We start from the raw sequence: 18,819 nt of genomic DNA, 5'->3' as shown, positions 1-18,819 counted from the left end.
TCAAACATTTGAGCTTTTACCAGAATCTCACAAGTACACAAAAATCCACAAGTCATATTAAAAGTCATTTGCCATTGAGTTCTCACTCAAAATGACACAAAGTTTCTATTTTCTCCCCCAAAATTCGCAGATGTGTCAGTTATACAGGAGCTTTGAGATCTCTGATATTAACGGACACATTAAGTGAGATTAGTAACCTCTCATTTTGTCTCTGTTGAAAGATGCGGCCTTGCTCTCTTTCTTTGTCAAGGTAAATTGAGAATGTTTTGAGTTGATGAATGTGAAATAAAATCTATCAATGTATGTTAGACTTGGACTTAGCTAGATAAGTATAGCGTTAACCTCAGTTAACTATACCAAGTATATTTAAGGGGATGTCAGCAACACATTTAGGCCTAATTAATAGGACTACAACAAATTATCCAATCTATCACTACAGATAATTTTAATGATATACTAGTTATATCATATACTATGGTCATTTATTATGTGGTGTCAACTACAACTACTCAACTATGAGAGCAAACTGGTTAATGTTAGCTTTAATCTGTGGATGTTTACATCCATCTCAAGTGAATCATATAGAAATGTATCATTTTTGCCCAGTGATATCAAATCCTTCTAATAAAATACGTGTCATATAAAGCCTGTTGGAGCTCCACCACATTCACCTTAAACATTCTAAACAAAGGTTACTGTCATCTCTTCACACTGATGATTGACAGGCTGGTGATTGATGTGCTTCCTGTGTGTATTATAGTCGTGTTTTAGGCCAGACTGCAGCTCTGTGGTGACGTGAGTAGCTTCTGTGAGAGTGTGTTTTGAAAAGGCCCTGAGACAGTAATGCGGTGTGTCTGTGTGGTCTTTTGTGTTGCTGCTGCTGCTGCCATGTAACAGACACTCACTCTGTCCTTACTGTCCATTTTCAGGAATTATCTGTGACAGGTGTCCATGATATGAAAGCCCTGGATATAGTTGTCCAATCAGGTCAAAGCGGGTGCATGTGCTCAAATTACAGATAATAAACTAACTGTGGGAGTCTCACACAGCAAATTGCAGTCTATAAATGCCCATTTGTGTTTATCACTGTGGTTTTTAAGCATTTTACACAAGTTTTCCACTTCTTCTTTTGACTTCCTTGTTTTTGGTTTCCAGTTCTCAGGAACTCCAATAGCAGTCTTTCTATACCTCTCTCTCTCTCTCTCTCTCTCTCTCTCTCTCTCACTTTCTGTGTGTGTGTATGTGTGTGTGTGTGACAAGTTCATCGACTCTTATCATTAGTCTTCTCTTGATAAATACTAAGGCACTTTGTTGAGAGGACACAGATATTGGCTGAGAGCCAGGGTACATATATGTTTAAGAGAGAAAGAAAAAGAGAGTTGTGTACATGTACATTTAGAATACAGCGAAGAAAAAGTGGCATGCAAAATACTATCTTGTATTTTAACTTTTTTTTGTTGTTGTTTTGGTTATTTTGTGAACCAGTCACTTTGACTGAGGCAGTGATCAGAGCAAGTAGTCAACTAACTCGTGATCGAACTATCTTATCCGTGAATAAAATACGTGAAGTTTGTTAATTGATTCTCTTTAGCCTGACGTAAAATAAAAGCCTATGGTTTCTGATAAATGTTACTGCATGATGTGCGGTCTCCAATACAGAAAATGTTGAAATACATCAAAAATCTAGTCTGCAGTACAAGACACCCAGTCTCATCATGAGGTCATATTTACACACACCTTAAACAGTGGCTCTTAAACAGTTTTCTGTTAAACAGGGGGGAATAAAAAGACGTTCTACATCACCTTTATGTTATAACCTATGTGGTGAGCATATGTAATATAAAAAACCTATTCAGTCAGCTGCTAATTTGTGCTGCTTAGCCGACAAAGGAACATGCTATTCTTCTATTTAAACGGCTGCTGTTAAAGCATAAAGCATAATAGTGTCATTTATGTGTATGTGTCTGTTTACTTTAAAGGGGTCATGATATGAGAAATCAAATTTTCCTTGATCTTTTGGCAGTGTATCATTAAAACATCTTGCAAGTTTCATAGCTTAATACGTCCTCCTTAGTACAGAAAGCGCATTTATTTAACCAAGCTCCAAAAACGGCTTGTTTGGATGTGGCAGGATCTGTGACATCATACTGGCAAATTCATTTGCATATATGACTGCCCCTATAGCAAGACATCGGCACCTACTTTTACATCATCCCACCGTTGGCCCCGTCCACCTGGTGTGCAGTCACTGAAAACAGTTCCGCACGTGTTATGGCAATCGTAGCAGTGAATGGTTACGTTTAAGTTTTAAAGGCAAAGGATACAAAAAATTATCATTTCAGTCAGAGGGTGGAAAAAGGTAATAAGTTACTCTATTTTGTATTGTTTTGGTTTTTTTTTTTGCGTAAATTACTAATGTTATAATTAAACCTCAGGGAAGATGAAAAAAAAATTAAAAATCAAATAAAAGCATGTCATGACCCCTTTAAAGATATAGCATTAATCATTTATTATGTGGTGTCAACTACAACTACTCAACTATGAGAGCAAACTGGTTAATGTTAGCTTTAATCTGTGGATGTTTACATCCATCTCGGCTGAATCATATAGAAATGTATCATTTTTGCCCAGTGATATCAAATCCTTCTAAAATAAAAACTGCCTGTGACCTATAGGTACACCAGACGCAGTGATGCTCTGTCAGGCAGTTCTGCAGTCATGCCTGTGCTTTCTAGAGGAAAATAAAAAAGAAGTGAGGTGTAAGAGAAATGCAACAGAGGGGAAGTGTCAGGGCATGTCTCAGTCACTGGGATTAAAGAATCATCCACTTGGCATGAGAGAGCCGCAGTGGAGGGAAAAACAGAACTGAGCGTGCTCAGTCTAGCACAGCTGATGACTGGGAAGTTCATCTGAATGTTCTTGAGCATGCTCTATATTGTTTTTCCCTCCACTGCAACAAATTTTTTTTAGGTACGTTCAAGTCAACACCAAGGAACATTTGCCTATAACAACATTCAGATAAACTTTCCAGTCATCAGCTTTTCTAGACTGAGCATGCCCAGTATTGTTTTTCCCTCCACTGAGGCCTAATTATTCATTAGGAACATTTGAGTCAATACTCTAGCTTATCTATAATACACACATGTACAGATTTCTTAGTTGTGTAGTGAAGAAATTCATGTTAGACTTCACTATTCCTTTAGCTTTACAACACAAAAATTTATATCATCAGATCAGCTAAGATGAATTAGCAGTCAGTGACTACGTTTACCTGGACAGCAGTAATCTAATTATTGACCTTACTCTGAGTAAGATAATAATGTGATCAAGGTGTTTACATGAGTCGCTTTTAGAATACTCCTGTCATGTTCCCGTTTTACATGTTATAGAACATAGATCGAGTTACAGCACACATCGTTACGTCACCGCGCCACACCGTCCAACGTTCCTTCCAGAATTTCACGTATCAACATACAGCTCGTCTTCGTTATGGTACCGTATACAGTTTTGGGTGTTTTTATTTTTAATTTTTACGAATGCTTCCACTGCGGTTAATTATTTGTCATGCTATATGTGCTCATAGACGACTGCTTGAAGCCATGGCCTGTGTCCCAAACCGCGTACTTACCTACTATATAGTAGCCGAGAAACATGTATTTCACCTGCTATAGGCCTATAGTAGGTAAGTACGTGGTTTGGGACACAGCTGTGCTCTCTTGTTTGCAGTAAAATGGTTGAGCACTGCCGTGTGTGTACGTGTCCTGTCACAAAATGCGGTGAAAACTCTCACACGATGTTAATAATGTGATTAAGGTGTGTACATGTCTGTAATACACGTCGATAATGCGAATAAAACAGGAGTACTCCACATGTCTTAATTCGATTTGTGTTTACTTCGAGTATGACCTTAATCGGATTAAGGTAATTAAAAATTGCTGTTTACATGGTAGTTTCTTAATCAGAGTATTGTCTTAATCGGGTTAATATCGGATTATTGTTGTCCATATAAACGTTTTGAACTAAAACAGGAAAACAGCTCTTAGAATTATTACATTTGAATATACAAATAACATAGATCTTCTAGTTTCATGGTTGGATAACATGTAATTTTTACCTTTAGAAATGTTTTTTCCCGAGAACTGCAGTCAAATCCAAACAAGTATACTGCAACGGCTATTTAACAGCCCTGTCAATTATTGAGGAATGTGTCATCATTGACAACATCGACTGTTGTTTTGCAGGTGGACGCATCAACAGTAGTTATGTGTGGATGTACAACTCTCAGCTGAACCTGTGGATCAGGGTGGCGTCGCTCAACAAGGGCCGCTGGAGACACAAGATGTCCGTTCTGCTCGGAAAGGTAGGAGAAGAACTAATAACAGCTCAGAACTGTATTTTGTATGTAAAATGTCTAAATTCCAATTGATGACCAAAATAATCAAATTGCTGTCTTCAAAAGTAACCCAATTATGCTGGAAGGTGATTCAACTCTGACTACACTGTTATGTGCAACACACCTGCCACTGATTGGCGTGTGGTTTCGGTAAAATTAAGCGCCCAAAGTTTATTCAATCAAATGCAATATGTCATCAGTCACTCTTCCAACATCTCCTCTCTCCAGTATTTACCCACTCCCAATGTACAGTATATGGACAAAAGTATGTGGACACCTGACTGTCACACCAATATGTGCCCAAACCAAAACCATGGGCATTAAAACAGAGTTGGTCCCACCCTTTGCTGTTATAATAGCCTCCACTCTTCTGGGAAGACTTTGCACTAGATTGTGGAGTGTGGTTGTGGGGATTTGCCCATTCAACCATTAGGGAACTGATAGACTGATGTCATGTAAGGACGTCTGGTGTGCAGTCAGTGTTCCAATTCATTTCAAAGATGTTCACAATTCAAATTGACTAGGCCATTCCATAACTTTCCATTTCTTCTTTTTGAGCCATTCCTTAGTGGATATGCTAGTGTGCTTAGGATCATTATCCTGTTGAAAGGTAGAACTTCAGTTTAACTTCAACTTTCGGACAGATGGCCTCACATTATCTTGAAGCACTCTTTGATACGATGCAGAATTCATAGTTAAATCAATGAATGCAAGCTGTCCAGTCCCTGAGGCAGCAAAGCAACCCTAGAACATAACATTTCCCCCACCGTGCTTCACAGTTGGTATGAGGTGCTTCTCCTGAAATGCTGTCTTTGGTCTGAGCCAAACATGTCTGCTGTTACTGTGGCCAAACTGCTCTAACTTTGATTCGTCTGTCCAGAGCACATTATTCCAAAAGGCCCGGTCTTTGCCTATATGCTCATTGGCAAACTATAGTCTTGCAAAGTCTTTTTCCTTGCATGCCTCCCATGCAGGTCAAATTTGTGCAATCTCTTTCAGATTGTAGAAGCATGCACTTTGACACCAAAAGTTGCAAGACTTGATAGCAGATCCTGTGATGAACTTTTGGGGTTCTTGGAGAATTATTTTTGCATCAGATGGTCTGCTTTTGGGCTGAATTTGCTGGGACAGTCAGTCATGGACAAATTGGCAGTCGTTTGAAATCTGAGCCACTTGTAGATGATTTTCCGTACAGTGGAGTGATGTATTTCAAATAATTTGGAGATCTTTTTAAATCCCTTGCCAGACTCATAGGCCTCTACAACCTTTTTTTTCTGAAGGCCTTACAGAACTCTTTAGATCTTGGCATGATGACACCACACACCTCAATAACAAAGGGAACACCAGACACTAGATATGAGTATAAAGGTGCAGCTCCAAAAAAAATTTTAATCATGGAAAAGTACATTTTTTTGCCGTAATTGAATTCAAAAAGTGGAACTTTAATATATTCTTGATTCGTTACACATAAAGTGAAATATTTGAAGACTTTTTTGTTTTAATCTTTATGATTACAGTTTACAACTCATGGAAATCAAAAATCCAATATCAAAATATTAGAATAAAGAATTTATAATACAGAAATGTTGACCTTCTGAAAAGTATGTTAATTTGTGCATATGCGTCTTACCTGGGCTAAGGAGAAAAAGAACTGGACCGTTGCTCGGTGGTCCAAAGTCCTCTTTTCAGATGAAAGTAAATTTTGCATTTCATTTGGAAATCAAGGTCCCAAGAGTCTGGAGGAAGAGTTCAGAGGCACAGAATCCAAGTTGCTTGAAGTCCAGTGTGACGTTTCCACAGTCAGTGATGATTTGGGGTGCCATGTCATCTGCTGGTGTTGCTCCACTGTGTTTTCTGAAGTCGAGAGTCAGTGCAGCGTCTACCAGGAGATTTTAGAGCACTTCATGCTTCCATCTGCTGACAAACTTTATGGAGATGCTGATTTCCTTTTCCAGCAGGACTTGGCACCCACAGTGCCAAAACTACTAGTAACTGGTTTGCAGACCATGGTATTACTGTGCTTGATTGTCCAGCCAACTTTCCTGGCCTGAACCCCATAGAGAATCTATGAGAAACACTAGACCCAACAATACAGACGAGCTGAAGGCTGCTATAAAAGCAACCTGGGCTTCCATAACACCTCAGCAGTGCCACAGGCTGATTGCCTCCATGCCACGCTGCATTGATGCAGTTTGTGCAAAAGGAGCCCTGACAAAGTATTGAGTGCATAAATTAACATACTTCTCAGAAGTTCGACATTTCTGTATTATAAATTCTTTATTCTAATATTTTGAGATACTGGATTTTTGATTTCCATGAGCCGTAAACCGTAATCATCCAGATTAAAACAAAAAAAGGCTTGAAATATTTCACTTTGTGTAATAAATCTAGAATATAGAGAAGTTCAGCTTTTTAAATTAAATTACTGAAAAAAATGGACTTTTCCACGATATTCAAATTTTTTGAGATGCACCTGTAAATAACACAGGTTCCACCTGCACTCCTTAAGCATCTTCTAATCACTGGCACCCAATCTTGAACATATGATTCTAATTTTATGGAATAAGAAGGTGTGATAAATGTAGGGGTGTGCTTACTTTTTTCCCATGTAATTGTGAAAATTACTACAAAATGTCAATTTTATGTGTCATTTGATAGAGTTTATCTTCTTTATTAATAGGCACTGTTTCAAAGAGGACCAAATGTTTGCTTGTCCAAATATGTGACAAAAAAAACACACCACAGTTTCCATGGGGTGTACTTATTTTTTCACATGACTGTATATCTGCATAAATATGACCTAAAACATTATCAGATTTTCAAACAAGTCCTAAAAGTAGACAAAGAGAATCCATTATTAAACTTGTTCGTTTATTTATTGAGGAAAATTATCCAATATTTCATATTTGTGAGTGGCAAAAGTATTTGAACCTCTAAGATTAGCAGTTAATTTATAGATGAAATTAGAGTCAGGTGGTTTCAATAAGTGGGATGAAAATCAGGTGAGTGAGGCCCCTATTTTATTTAAAGAACAGGGATCTATCAAAGTCTGATCTTCACAACACATGTTTATGGAAGTGTATCATGGCACAAACAAAGGAGATTTCTGAGTTGCTGATGCTCATCAGTCTGGAAAAGGTTACAAAGCCATCTCTAAAGAGTTTGGACTCCACCAATCCACAGTCAGACAGATTGTGTACAAATCAAGGAACTTCAAGACCTTTGTTACCCTCCCCAGGAATGGTCGAGCAACAAAGATCACTCCAAGAGCAAGATGTGTAATAGTTCGCAAGGTCATGAAGGAACCCAGGGTAACTTCTAAACAACGTAAGGCCTCTCTCATTGGCTAATGTTAATGTTCATGATTCCACCATCAGGAGAACACTGAACAACAATGGTGTGCATGGCAGGGTTGCAAGGAGAAAGTCATTGCTCTCCAAAAAGAATATTACTACCCTTCTGCAGTTTGCTAAAGAACATGTGGACTAGCTAGAAGGCTGTTGGAAAAATGTTTTGTGGACAGATGAGACCAAAATGTAATTTTTTTTTTGTTTAGATGTGAAGCATTATGTTTGGTAAATATGGTGGTAGTAGTATCATGGTTTGGGTCTGTTTTGCTGCATCTGGGCCAGGACGACTTGCCATCATTGATGGAACAATACATTCTGAAGTATACCATTGAATTCTAAAGGAAAATGTCAGGACATCAGTCTGTGAACTGAATCTCAAGAGAAAGTGGGTCATGCAGCAAGACAAGGACCCTAAGCACACGAGTCATTCTACCAAATAATGGTTAAAGAAGAATAAAGTTAATGTTTTGGAATGGCCAAGTCAAAGTCCTGACCTTAATCCAAAAGAAATGTTGTGGAAGGACCTGAAGCAAGCAGTTCATGTGAGGAAACCCACCGACATTCCAGAGTTGAAGCTGTTCTGTACGGAGGAATGGGCTAAAATTCCTCCAAGCCGATGTGCAGGACTGATCAACAGTTACTGGAAGCATTTAGTCGCAGTTATTCCTGCACAAGGGGGTCACACCACATACTGAAATATACAAAATTCTACAAACTTTCAAGCACCACTGTATATGATAGTTTTATAACAGACATAACATACATAGTTTCGTAAGTAAAGGTTTTCTGGCAGAATGTGGCTTAATTAATGTTAATCAACTCTAATTAAATATCGTTTCACAATGCGTACATGAGGTTCAGAAAGAATGGTAAAAATATTACCATTCGCACCATTTGCCATTTAGTCTCGGAAAAAAATTTCTATTTTTTCATAACTGAGATAAAAACATTTGTTGGTTGGTTTGGACCTTTGTACACACCTTATATACTTTATTGATCTAGGACGATCTAGGGTTATGTAATGTTGGATCAATTTATTGCATTATTAAATTAATTTTATTACAGTTTTTTTTCAATATTTTGTGTTTAGACAATAATATTGAGGGAAAGTAAGGCATGTTTGCTGAGGAAAATGAATCAGATGTATTGTGTTTTTGTTAAAGTACTTGGGAACAGTTGTTGCAATTGTCCGACTCCATGCCAGGACTCTGCCATGTATGAAAGTAGCTCATATGTTTGTCATTGTTCTTACCATTCTTTCTTAATTATTTCTGCTTTCACAGCACTCTGCTCTCTCAGTTTTGTCATGAATGTTGTTGCCAGAATGTAAATTAAGTTTTTTCACAGCATATACCCCTAAGATATTTTGAAATTACAGTTCCTGGAAAGGGGCTGTTTTTGCCTTTTCCATGAATTTCTGTATCCAGCACTAAGTCAAGCACTAGAACACCTCCCCCTGCAGTCTAAACTCATCTCTAAGTAGATACATTGGAAAATACAGTGTGTCTGGTGCAGAGGCTGTAAACAAGATGTGTAGCTTTGCCAGCAAGGACGTTCTTGAGCTGTTAGAGGACCAAGAAGTAAATAAAAAAATGATAAAAGTACATCAGTCATTAAACACATGGTTATGTTTGAGTTGGACATAATGCCGTTAGCTGTTACTGGCAGAAATGAAGTGAGGAAGCAAAAGAGGAACGTCTTGGAATTTTTTTCAGAACATCCATTTGTAACATCCTGTTTGCATCAAGCACGAGAGACATGAAGCGGCACGGCAACGCAGCAGGTAGCAATGCCACCTCACAGCTACACTGAGCTTGGGTTGCTGTCTGTGAAATTTCACATGTCTGCATGGGTTGTCCAGTTTCCTTCCACATCCAAAAAACATGCTGGTAGGTGGATTGGCTATGCTAAATCACTCTAGGTGTGAATGAGTGTGTAAATGTGTGTGAGTGTGTGGTGCAGTGTGATGGAGTAGTGCCCCATCCAGCGTGTTTTCCTGCAGAGATTCACTTTTTTGCCCCTTAGAACCTCCTATTCTCCCTTTTACTCTGTTTCCACTAGGGGTGTTAATCTCACTATTTCAGACAATATGATATGCTTCTCGATATGTAGTAAATATTAAAGTATTGATTTTGTTCTATTTCAATTCACTACTGATCCGATATGACTCGGTTAAATGTAACATACACTCCATAAAGAAAAACAATTTCAGCATTTCTTCACTGTTTGTATTTTATCAGCATTAATTCCCTACCTAAATATTTGTCTTTTTTTTTGTTGTTGTTGTTGAGTTTTTTTGTATAGAGTGGGGATGCACACTTCATTAAAATGCTGCCAACACAGTATAGCGTATCTGGGTGAATCCAAAATTTTCTGTGCATGTCTGTGCAAACAGACATACCAGTTGCATCGGGTGGCTGTGTGTTGGTTAGCGAGCGCAGAAATAAACACTAGTGCTATCTGTTGTAGCTTGAGCTGCAGGCTTCGGTTAACGTTTCCCCATGCTGCCTTCACTAAGGTTTGTGGTGCAGTGTTACAAGATTAGCGTACAGCGGTGCTTTTGATGAGACTTTCTGCTGAGCTTTTGTTGAATCCAAAGCATTTCCAAAGTTTAGATTTGATACTCTCTTTCTTTGCTCTCTCACACTCTCTCATTTACATGCATACACTCACAAACCAGGCAGCGTGCATCGACTTTCAATGGCAGTAACGGCTTTAACCGTTTTTCCTTTTTATTCGATCAAGCTCTACAGTAGGCTTGTAAACTGACGCTGCTGTGTCAGAGACCACTGGACTATTTTCTGAATGCTCTTTTTGAAATTTTTTTCCTTTACAGCCCTAGTCTGTCTGTCTCTCATTGTCTGTCTGTCTGTCTATCTGTCTCTCTCTCTCTCTCTCTCTCTCTCTCTCTCTCTCTCTCTCTCTCTCTCTTGCTCTCTGTGTGTCTGTCTTTCAATTCAATTAAATTTTTATTGGCATAAGTATTACTTGTCACATTATTGCCAAAGCAAGTAATAACAGATTGTGTAAAAAAAGAAAAGTAAGTATAAGTATTAACAGAATTTCTGCTTTTACTGCTCACACATACACACAGCACACACAAACACACTATTATATTAAGATTTACTGTCAGGTCCACACAATCCACTAACTCCAATTCCCAAAACACACCGTGGCCTACAAACATTGCCTCCCCGGACTACGCACCCCAGAATCCCCTACTGCTAACCCGCTCCCAGTCTCCTGACTTCTGATCACACCCACCTGTTCCCAATCACACACATCCCCCCCCCCCCCACTACACCTTTCACCATTCATTCATTCATTCATTCACATTTGGTGAAGTAAATGCTCAGTTTTGTCTCAGACTGCTGACTTTACCAAGCCTGATTTCTAGTGTTGCTTATCCTGTATTTTTTTTATTTTTATTCTTTGCCTGACCAAAGCCTGTTTATTGATACTGATTCTGTGTGTCTTTCTGGATTTATAATAGCTGAACTGCTATTGCAGCCCCTGTTCCCTGACACTTACAAATGCAGATATTATAAATAAATAAATAAACCAGTAAAGAGGCAAGTAGTGATACCGCTAAACTTAGTGTCATAAAGCGCTAAATAATGAGCTCAAGACATTCTGCATCTCACTCGGTGTCTCACTGTCCCTCACGTTTTGACATTCTGCAACTTATTTTGCAGTAAAGGCTGCAGTGTGTCCCTAAGATAATCCGCCATTGCACTGCTCTTACAGTGAGCACACAGTCTCTTCTCTGGACAGCCAGGTTCTCCTGTGTCAGTCCTTCAACACGGCGAGTCTGTGCTCACTCAGCCTGCATACGGTCACAATCTATCTCTGCTTTATATCTTTGACATTGAAGAGATACTTTCCCAATTCATACACTCTGTTTAGGGCCTGCTAGCAGTGTAATCTGTTTAATAATTCTGATTCAATGTTTGTGAGATCCTTTAAGTGTGAAGATCCATCCATATCAGCACTCATCTCTGCCTGACTGTCTGACATTTTGGACTGGATGAGGAAACGCCACCTTAAGCTCAACTTAAGGAAGCACAAACAGAGCTCCTCGTCATCCCTGCCTGCCCCTCAATCAACCAAAACCTCACCGTACAGCTTGGCTCGAGCACACTCAAGCCAACCAGGACAGCCAGAAACCTTGGGGTGACTTTTGATGACTACTTGACCTTTACAGACTACAGACTACATTTCAACAACTGCACGGTCCTGTAGGTTCATTCTGTACATCATCAAGAAAATCAGAGCCTACTGCATCTCACTGAATATGCTACACAGCTACTAGTCCAGGCTCTTGTAATCTCAAAACTGGACTACTGCAACACACTACTCCCGGGCCTCCCAGCCAGTTCCATCAAACTCCTTCAGATGATTCAGAATGTAGCAGCACACTTAGTTTTCAACCAGCCCAAAAGAACCCATGTCACACCCCTCTTCATCTCATTTATGTATCTACTCTGTGGGGTTTTTTTTTTTTTACATTGACATTTATGGTGTTTGGCAGATGCCCTTATCCAGAGCGACTTACATTTATCTAATTTATAAAACTGAGCGGTTGAAGGTTAACGGCCTTGCCCAAGGGCCCAACGGTGGTAGCTTGACAGTGCTGGGGCTTGAACTCCTGACCTTCTGTTCAGTAACCCAGAGCCTTTAACCACTGAGCCACCACTGCCATCTCCCTCCACTGGCTTCCTGTAGCCGCCCGCCTGCATCAAATTCAGTGATGCTCACGTACAAGTCCTTGTCTGGAACAGCACCTCTCTACCTCAACACTCTCCTTGAAGCTTATGTTCCCTCGCGCAACCTGCGATTGATTAACGACCGATGCCTGGTAGTGCCTACTCAGCATGGCATGAGGTTCCTTTCCAGAACCTTCAAACTGACTGTCCCTCCTCAATCCAGACAGCAGAATCCGTCACTAAGTCCCACCTCTTCCATGAACATTTAACTAACCTCTAACTTGCCTCCCCCACTAAAACAAAGAAAACTTCTGCACTTACTCTGGCTCTTACATTTCTACTCTGCACACTTTTCTTCTCTTGAACTCAATTAAAATCTTGTATAGTAGCACTACTTGTATTGTTCTCTATGTTGAGCAATGGTGAGCAATGCGGGTCTGAGACTGCTGTGTGTTGGGGTTTGTGTGTTAGTGAGTGACAGAGGGAACTGGTTTTAGGGTTGAGTTCTTGTGTGTAATTTCTCTTTCTGATGTTCTCTGTCTCTCTGTCTTTTCTCTCTCTCTGTCTCTCTCTCTCTCTCTGTACTTCCTGTTGGACTGGTTGGACCTCTGATGGCCTAACGTCGACTAGCTGGCAGTTATTTCCTCTCTGAGTTATCATTATGATTGGGTAACATTCACAGTGCAGAGGACAATGTGAGAGGTGTGTGTGTGTGTGTGTGTGTTAACAGAACTCTCATTTGTGTCTCTGCATAACTTAACATCTCTTCCAATCCACAAACACACACACACACAAACACATATACACACACACATACACACCAGTGTCAGGTAGCAGTTGCATAAGCCGAGCCTGAATGTTGAGAAGTTTGTTTTAGGTGTCTCTTATAAATCGCGGCTAATAAATTGACAGTTAACATTTTCTCATGAGCAGATAAATCAGAGTAATTTAACCAGCTAATTTAAAATAAAAATGATTAGTCTGATCAACAGCACACTGCACTCAGTGTGTCTTATTGTGTCTTCTTGTCATTGATCCAGTTAACATTAGCCTGAAGGCCAACATGTCTCCTGAAGCCAACACACAGGAAAGCAACAGTAAAACGTGTTAGCTCCAGCTAACTTTACTGACATATACGTGTCCACTATAGCAGCTATAATGAGTCTTAAACCAGTGTGTATCCTGTGCTACTGCTATACTGCACATGAAAAGTGAAACGGATGAAACATTGCTATTTTATGCATGTAATAACAGGTCTATTATGCTCAATTATAGAACTGTTATTTGTAGTCTTTTTCTGGCATGGCCTGCATACAGCACATGATTTCCCATGTGGCCTACTTGTTAGTCAACACAAATAACCTTTGTACAGAATTTTGACAAGTATACAGTGCTATTGGCCACAATGCAATGTACATGGAAACTGGCCCTTATTTTTGAGCTGGGTAAGGGAGGTTTTCAGAAGACTTTGGACTTGTGGTTTCTCAGTAATATGAGAAGCTGCTTTTTGTGTTCTATTAGCTTTAAGAGAGAGAAGAGAGACTTGTGAGGGAACGACTGTTTATAGACGCTGTAACGTAAATGATTACAGGAACTAACGTTAAATCTACCTATAAATGGAGAAAAGTATGGCAAATCGTTACTACATAAAAAGTCATTGGCAAATTGCTGTGGTATAAGTAAGGGGTAATCCACGGCTAGGTGTGTACCACACGGTTTTAATGCATGACCTGGAGGTAGAGAACTTTCTGACGCCAAGCAGAATTTAACTGAACGGATCAAAATAACGGTTGCTTTTCGTTATTTTATATACGGGTCGTTAGATCTAGAATTCCGCCTGCTCTAAATCATGCACAGAGATAAACTAGTGCAATAAGATTATATTTATTTGAATGACTTATAATAAATAGTTATTAGATAGTGAGAAAGAGTGTGCATGTTTGAATTACCTGTGTCTGTACCACATCTCTACTAATAATGAAGCTGAGAGTTTAACTACTGTATGCATCTGTAACTGTATGTTGCCATGGTTACAGTTGTTTATAGGCAGCGCATTAATTTCGAACCGTGATTAAACTGATTGGTACTACCTGTGCATTCAGTGGTTTGACCGCACACCTTCCAGCCAATCAGAATCGAGTATTCGGACAGACCATGGTCCAAAAGGAATAAAACACGCTGGAATGTGCTATTATAGAAAAACAATTGAAAAAACAATCTGTGTTGGGGTGATGGGTGATTTTGGCACAGCAAGTGTAAAATGCAAAGGTTTTTGGAGGCGTTGAGACACTTCCAGTCCAAAGTCTGAACACGGTAGATTGAATATAATTTTTATTGTCTCATAAAACCTTATGACTGGAATCTGTTTGTAAGACAGATGTAAATAGTGACGTTAATACCCATGTATACATTTTATTTCTGAATCAGTGTATTCTTAATAAGTAGGTTCACCAACAAAATTTGGAGATGGAGCAAACTGCTCAGCTTACGTGGGAACTTGGTTGAAGTGTCTCATGAAGCTGGTGCCAAGAGTGCATGAAGCTTCATCAGGAATACTGTTAAAAATGTAAGAGCAAGTGTGTATAAACTCTCAATTGGTATTTTGACGTTTTGGTGTCTGGATAACTCGTAAAAAGAGAGATCCAGACTACTACCATTTCCTATGGGATCCTAACAACAGCTGGACAGCAGCATCTACTGCACACACAAAAGACAAACCTGGAGCACCATTAGTTCCTTGGCACTTACCACAATGTGTACCAGCAAGTGTACCAGCGTGTGTACCAGTGAGTGTACCAATGAGTGTACCATTGTGTGTACCAGTGTGTGTAGCAATGAGTGTAGCAGTGTGTGTACCAGCGAGTGTACCAGTGAGGGTACCATTGTGTGTACCAGTGAACCAGCGTGTGTACCAGCGTGTGTACCAGCGAGTGTACCAGTGAGTGAACGAGTGTGTGTACCAGTGAATCAGCGTGTGTACCAGCGTGTGTAGCAGTGAGTGTACCAGTGTGTGTACCAGCGTGTGTACCAGCGAGTGTGCCAGCGTGTGTACCAGCGAGTGTACCAGTGAGTGAACCAGTGTGTGTACCAGTGAACAAGCGTGTGTACCAGCGTGTGTACCAGTGAACCAGCGTGTGTACCAGCGTGTGTACCAGTGTGTGTACCAACGAGTGTACCAGTATGTGTACCAGTGAGTGAACCAGTGTGTGTACCAGTGAACAGGCGTGTGTACCAGCGTGTGTAGCATTGAGTATAGCAGTGTGTGTACCAGTGAACCAGCGTATCAGCGTGTGTACCAGCGAGTGTACTAGTGTGTGTGCCAGTGAACCAGTGTGTGTACCCTTGAGTGTACCAGTGTGTACCAGTGAACCAGCATGTGTACCAGCGTGTGTACCAGTGTATGTACCAGCGAGTGTACCAGTGTGTGTACCAGCGAGTGTACCAGTGTGTGTACGAACGAGTGTACCAGTATGTGTACCAATGAGTGTACCAGTGTGTGTACCAACGAGTGTACCAGCGAGTGTACCAGTATGTGTACCAATGAGTGTACCATTGTGTGTACCAGTGTGAGTACCAATGAGTGTACCAGTGTGTGTGTACCAGCGTGTGTACCATTGTGTGTGCCAGTGAACCAGTGTGTGTACCAGCGTGTGTACCAGTGAGTGTACCAGTGAACCAGTGTGTGTACCAGCGAGTGTACCAGTTTGTGTACCAGCGTGTGTACCAGTGTGTGTACCACTGAGTGTACCATTGTGTGTACCAGTGAACCTGTGTGTGTACCAGCGTGTGTACCAGTGAGCGTACCAGCGAGTGTACCAGTGTGTGTATCAGTGAGCGTACCAACGAGTGTACCAACGAGTGTACCAGTGTGCGTACCAGCGTGTGTACCAATGTGTGTACCAGCGTGTGTACCAGTGAGTGTACCAGCGTGTGTACCAGCGAGTGTACCAGTGAACCTGTGTGTGTACCAGCGTGTGTACCAGTGAGCGTACCAGCGAGTGTACCAGTGTGTGTACCAGTGAGCGTACCAACGAGTGTACCAGTGTGTGTACCAGCGTGTGTACCAGTGAGTGTACCAGCATGTGTACCAGCGAGTGTACCAGTGAACCAGTGTGTGTACTAGTGAACCAGCGTGTGTACCACTGAGTGTACTATTGTGTGTACCAGTGAACCAGCGTGTGTACCAGTGTGTGTACCACTGAGTGTACCATTGTGTGTACCAGTGAACCAGTGTGTGTACCACTGAACCAGCGTGTGTACCAGTGAGTGTACCAGCGTGTGTACCAGTGAGCGTACCAGCGAGTGTACCAGCGTGTGTACCAGTGAGTGTACCAGCGTGTGTACCAGCGAGTGTACCAGTGAGTGTACCAGTGAGTGTACCAGCGTGTGTACCAGCGAGTGTACCAGCAAGTGTACCAGTGAACCTGTGTGTACCAGTGAACCAGCGTGTGTACCAGTGAGTGTACCATTGTGTGTACCAGTGAACCAGCGTGTGTACCAGCGTGTGTACCAGCGTGTGTACCAGTGAGCATACCAGCGAGTGTACCAGTGAGTGTACCAGCGTGTGACGTAGTGAGTGTACCAGCGTGTGACGCAGTGAGTGTACCAGCGTGTGTACCAGTGAGTGTACCAGCGAGTGTACCAGTGCGTACCATTGAGCATACCAGCGAGTGTACCAGTGTGTGTACCAGTGTGTGTACCAGCGTGTGTACCAGCGTGTGTACCAGCTTGTGACGTAGTGAGTGTACCAGCGTGTGTACCAGTGAGTGTACCAGTGAGTGTACCATTGTGTGTACCAGTGAACCAGCGTGTGTACCAGTGAGTGTACCATTGTGTGTACCAGTGAACCAGCGTGTGTACCAGCGTGTGTACCAGCGTGTGTACCAGCGAGTGTACCAGTGAGTGTACCAGTGAGTGTACCATTGTGTGTACCAATGAGTGTACCAGTGAGTGTACCATTGTGTGTACCAGTGAACCAGTGTGTACCAGTGAACTAGCGTGTGTACCAATGAGTGTACCATTGTGTGTACCAGTGAACCAGCGTGTGTACCAGTGTGTATACCAACGAGTGTACCAGTGTATGTACCAGCATGTGTACCAGCGAGTGTACCAGTGAGTGTACCATTGTGTGTACCAGTGAACCAGCGTGTGTACCAATGAGTGTACCATTGTGTGTACCAGTGTGTATACCAACGAGTGTACCAGTGTTTGTACCGGCATGTGTACCAGTGTGTGTACCAGTGAACCAGCGTGTGTACCAGTGAGTGTACCATTGTGTGTACCAGTGAACCAGTGTGTGTACCGGCGAGTGTACCGCGAGTGTACCAGTGTGTGTACCAGTGAGCGTACCAGCGAGTGTACCAGTGTGTGCACCAGCGAGTGTACCAGCGAGTGTACCAGCGAGTGTACCAGTGAGTGTACCAACAAGTGTACCAACGAGTGTACCAGTGTGTGTACCAATGAGTGTACCAGCGTGTGTACCAGCGAGTGCACCAGCGAGTGTACCAGTGTGTGTACCAGTGCGTGTACCAGTGAGTGTACCAATGAGTGTACACAGGGTTACACTGAAATATTTCTGTAAAGCTGCTTTGAGACAATGTCTATTGTAAAAAGCGCTATACAAATAAAATTGAATTGAATTGAATTGAAATATTTTGCTACATTGCAACATCTTTTCTCTCTTCCTTCACTTTGTCGATGTCTTTTAATCTGTTTTTATTATGGAGAGCTCTAATAAATATCTGCAACCATTTTTCCAGTAAGCTGGAGGGGGTTTGGTGTAACACACTACACCCATACTCCACTCGTGCACATGTGACTGTGATCTCCAGCGTCCTGAGGCTCCACTGACTTCACTTGGGCTTAACAAGAGTGTTTTCTCTGGAACAAAAGCCAGATCGTATCTCTACGATCTTTTCATCTATTTATCTGTTTCCTGTGCATTATTGTGTGGATCCAGTCTAAGATCAACCAGTATATTAACGTCATATTAATAATGTTGCCATAAAATACCTTTATGACCGGTCCAGTGAAAAATGATTCAAATAAGTAATATCTAGTAGTCTAGTCTAGCAATATTACCTTATAAAACTAGATCTCTACCCTTCTTTTCTCCTGCTGCAGTAAACCTCCAGTACTTCACAGGCTGTCATCTCGATATCCCTCTGCTCAGAGTGAAGCGATCTGACTTTCAAACAGAAACAGGAAAAATGCACAGTCCCGACTGGTTAATCCTGTTACTCACCACAGGAGCTGGAAGACAATTAAATGCAGAGAACAACGGGGGCGAGCTGGCATTTGACCCAGCACTTTTCAAACTACTAGTGTGGTGACCCAGCACTTCAGGCAATAACATACAGGCCTGACTCAG

The 18,819-nt window shown here is 41.2% G+C and overlaps 1 protein-coding gene across 2 annotated transcripts in view; it reads left to right on the top strand.

Moving 5' to 3' along the window:
* Positions 1–18,819, top strand: part of klhl24a (kelch-like family member 24a) — a 50,190-nt gene that overhangs the window by 12,927 nt on the left and 18,444 nt on the right. For both annotated transcript variants that reach the window (XM_053652203.1, XM_053652202.1), the window contains exon 5: positions 4,242–4,360. In XM_053652203.1, the coding sequence (XP_053508178.1) occupies positions 4,242–4,360 (119 nt within the window). The remainder of the gene's footprint in view (positions 1–4,241; positions 4,361–18,819) is intronic.

The sequence above is a fragment of the Ictalurus furcatus genome, chromosome 20 (assembly GCF_023375685.1).
Source record: "Ictalurus furcatus strain D&B chromosome 20, Billie_1.0, whole genome shotgun sequence".
Lineage (NCBI taxonomy): Eukaryota > Metazoa > Chordata > Actinopteri > Siluriformes > Ictaluridae > Ictalurus > Ictalurus furcatus.
This window is presented reverse-complemented; position numbering and strand designations above follow the sequence as displayed.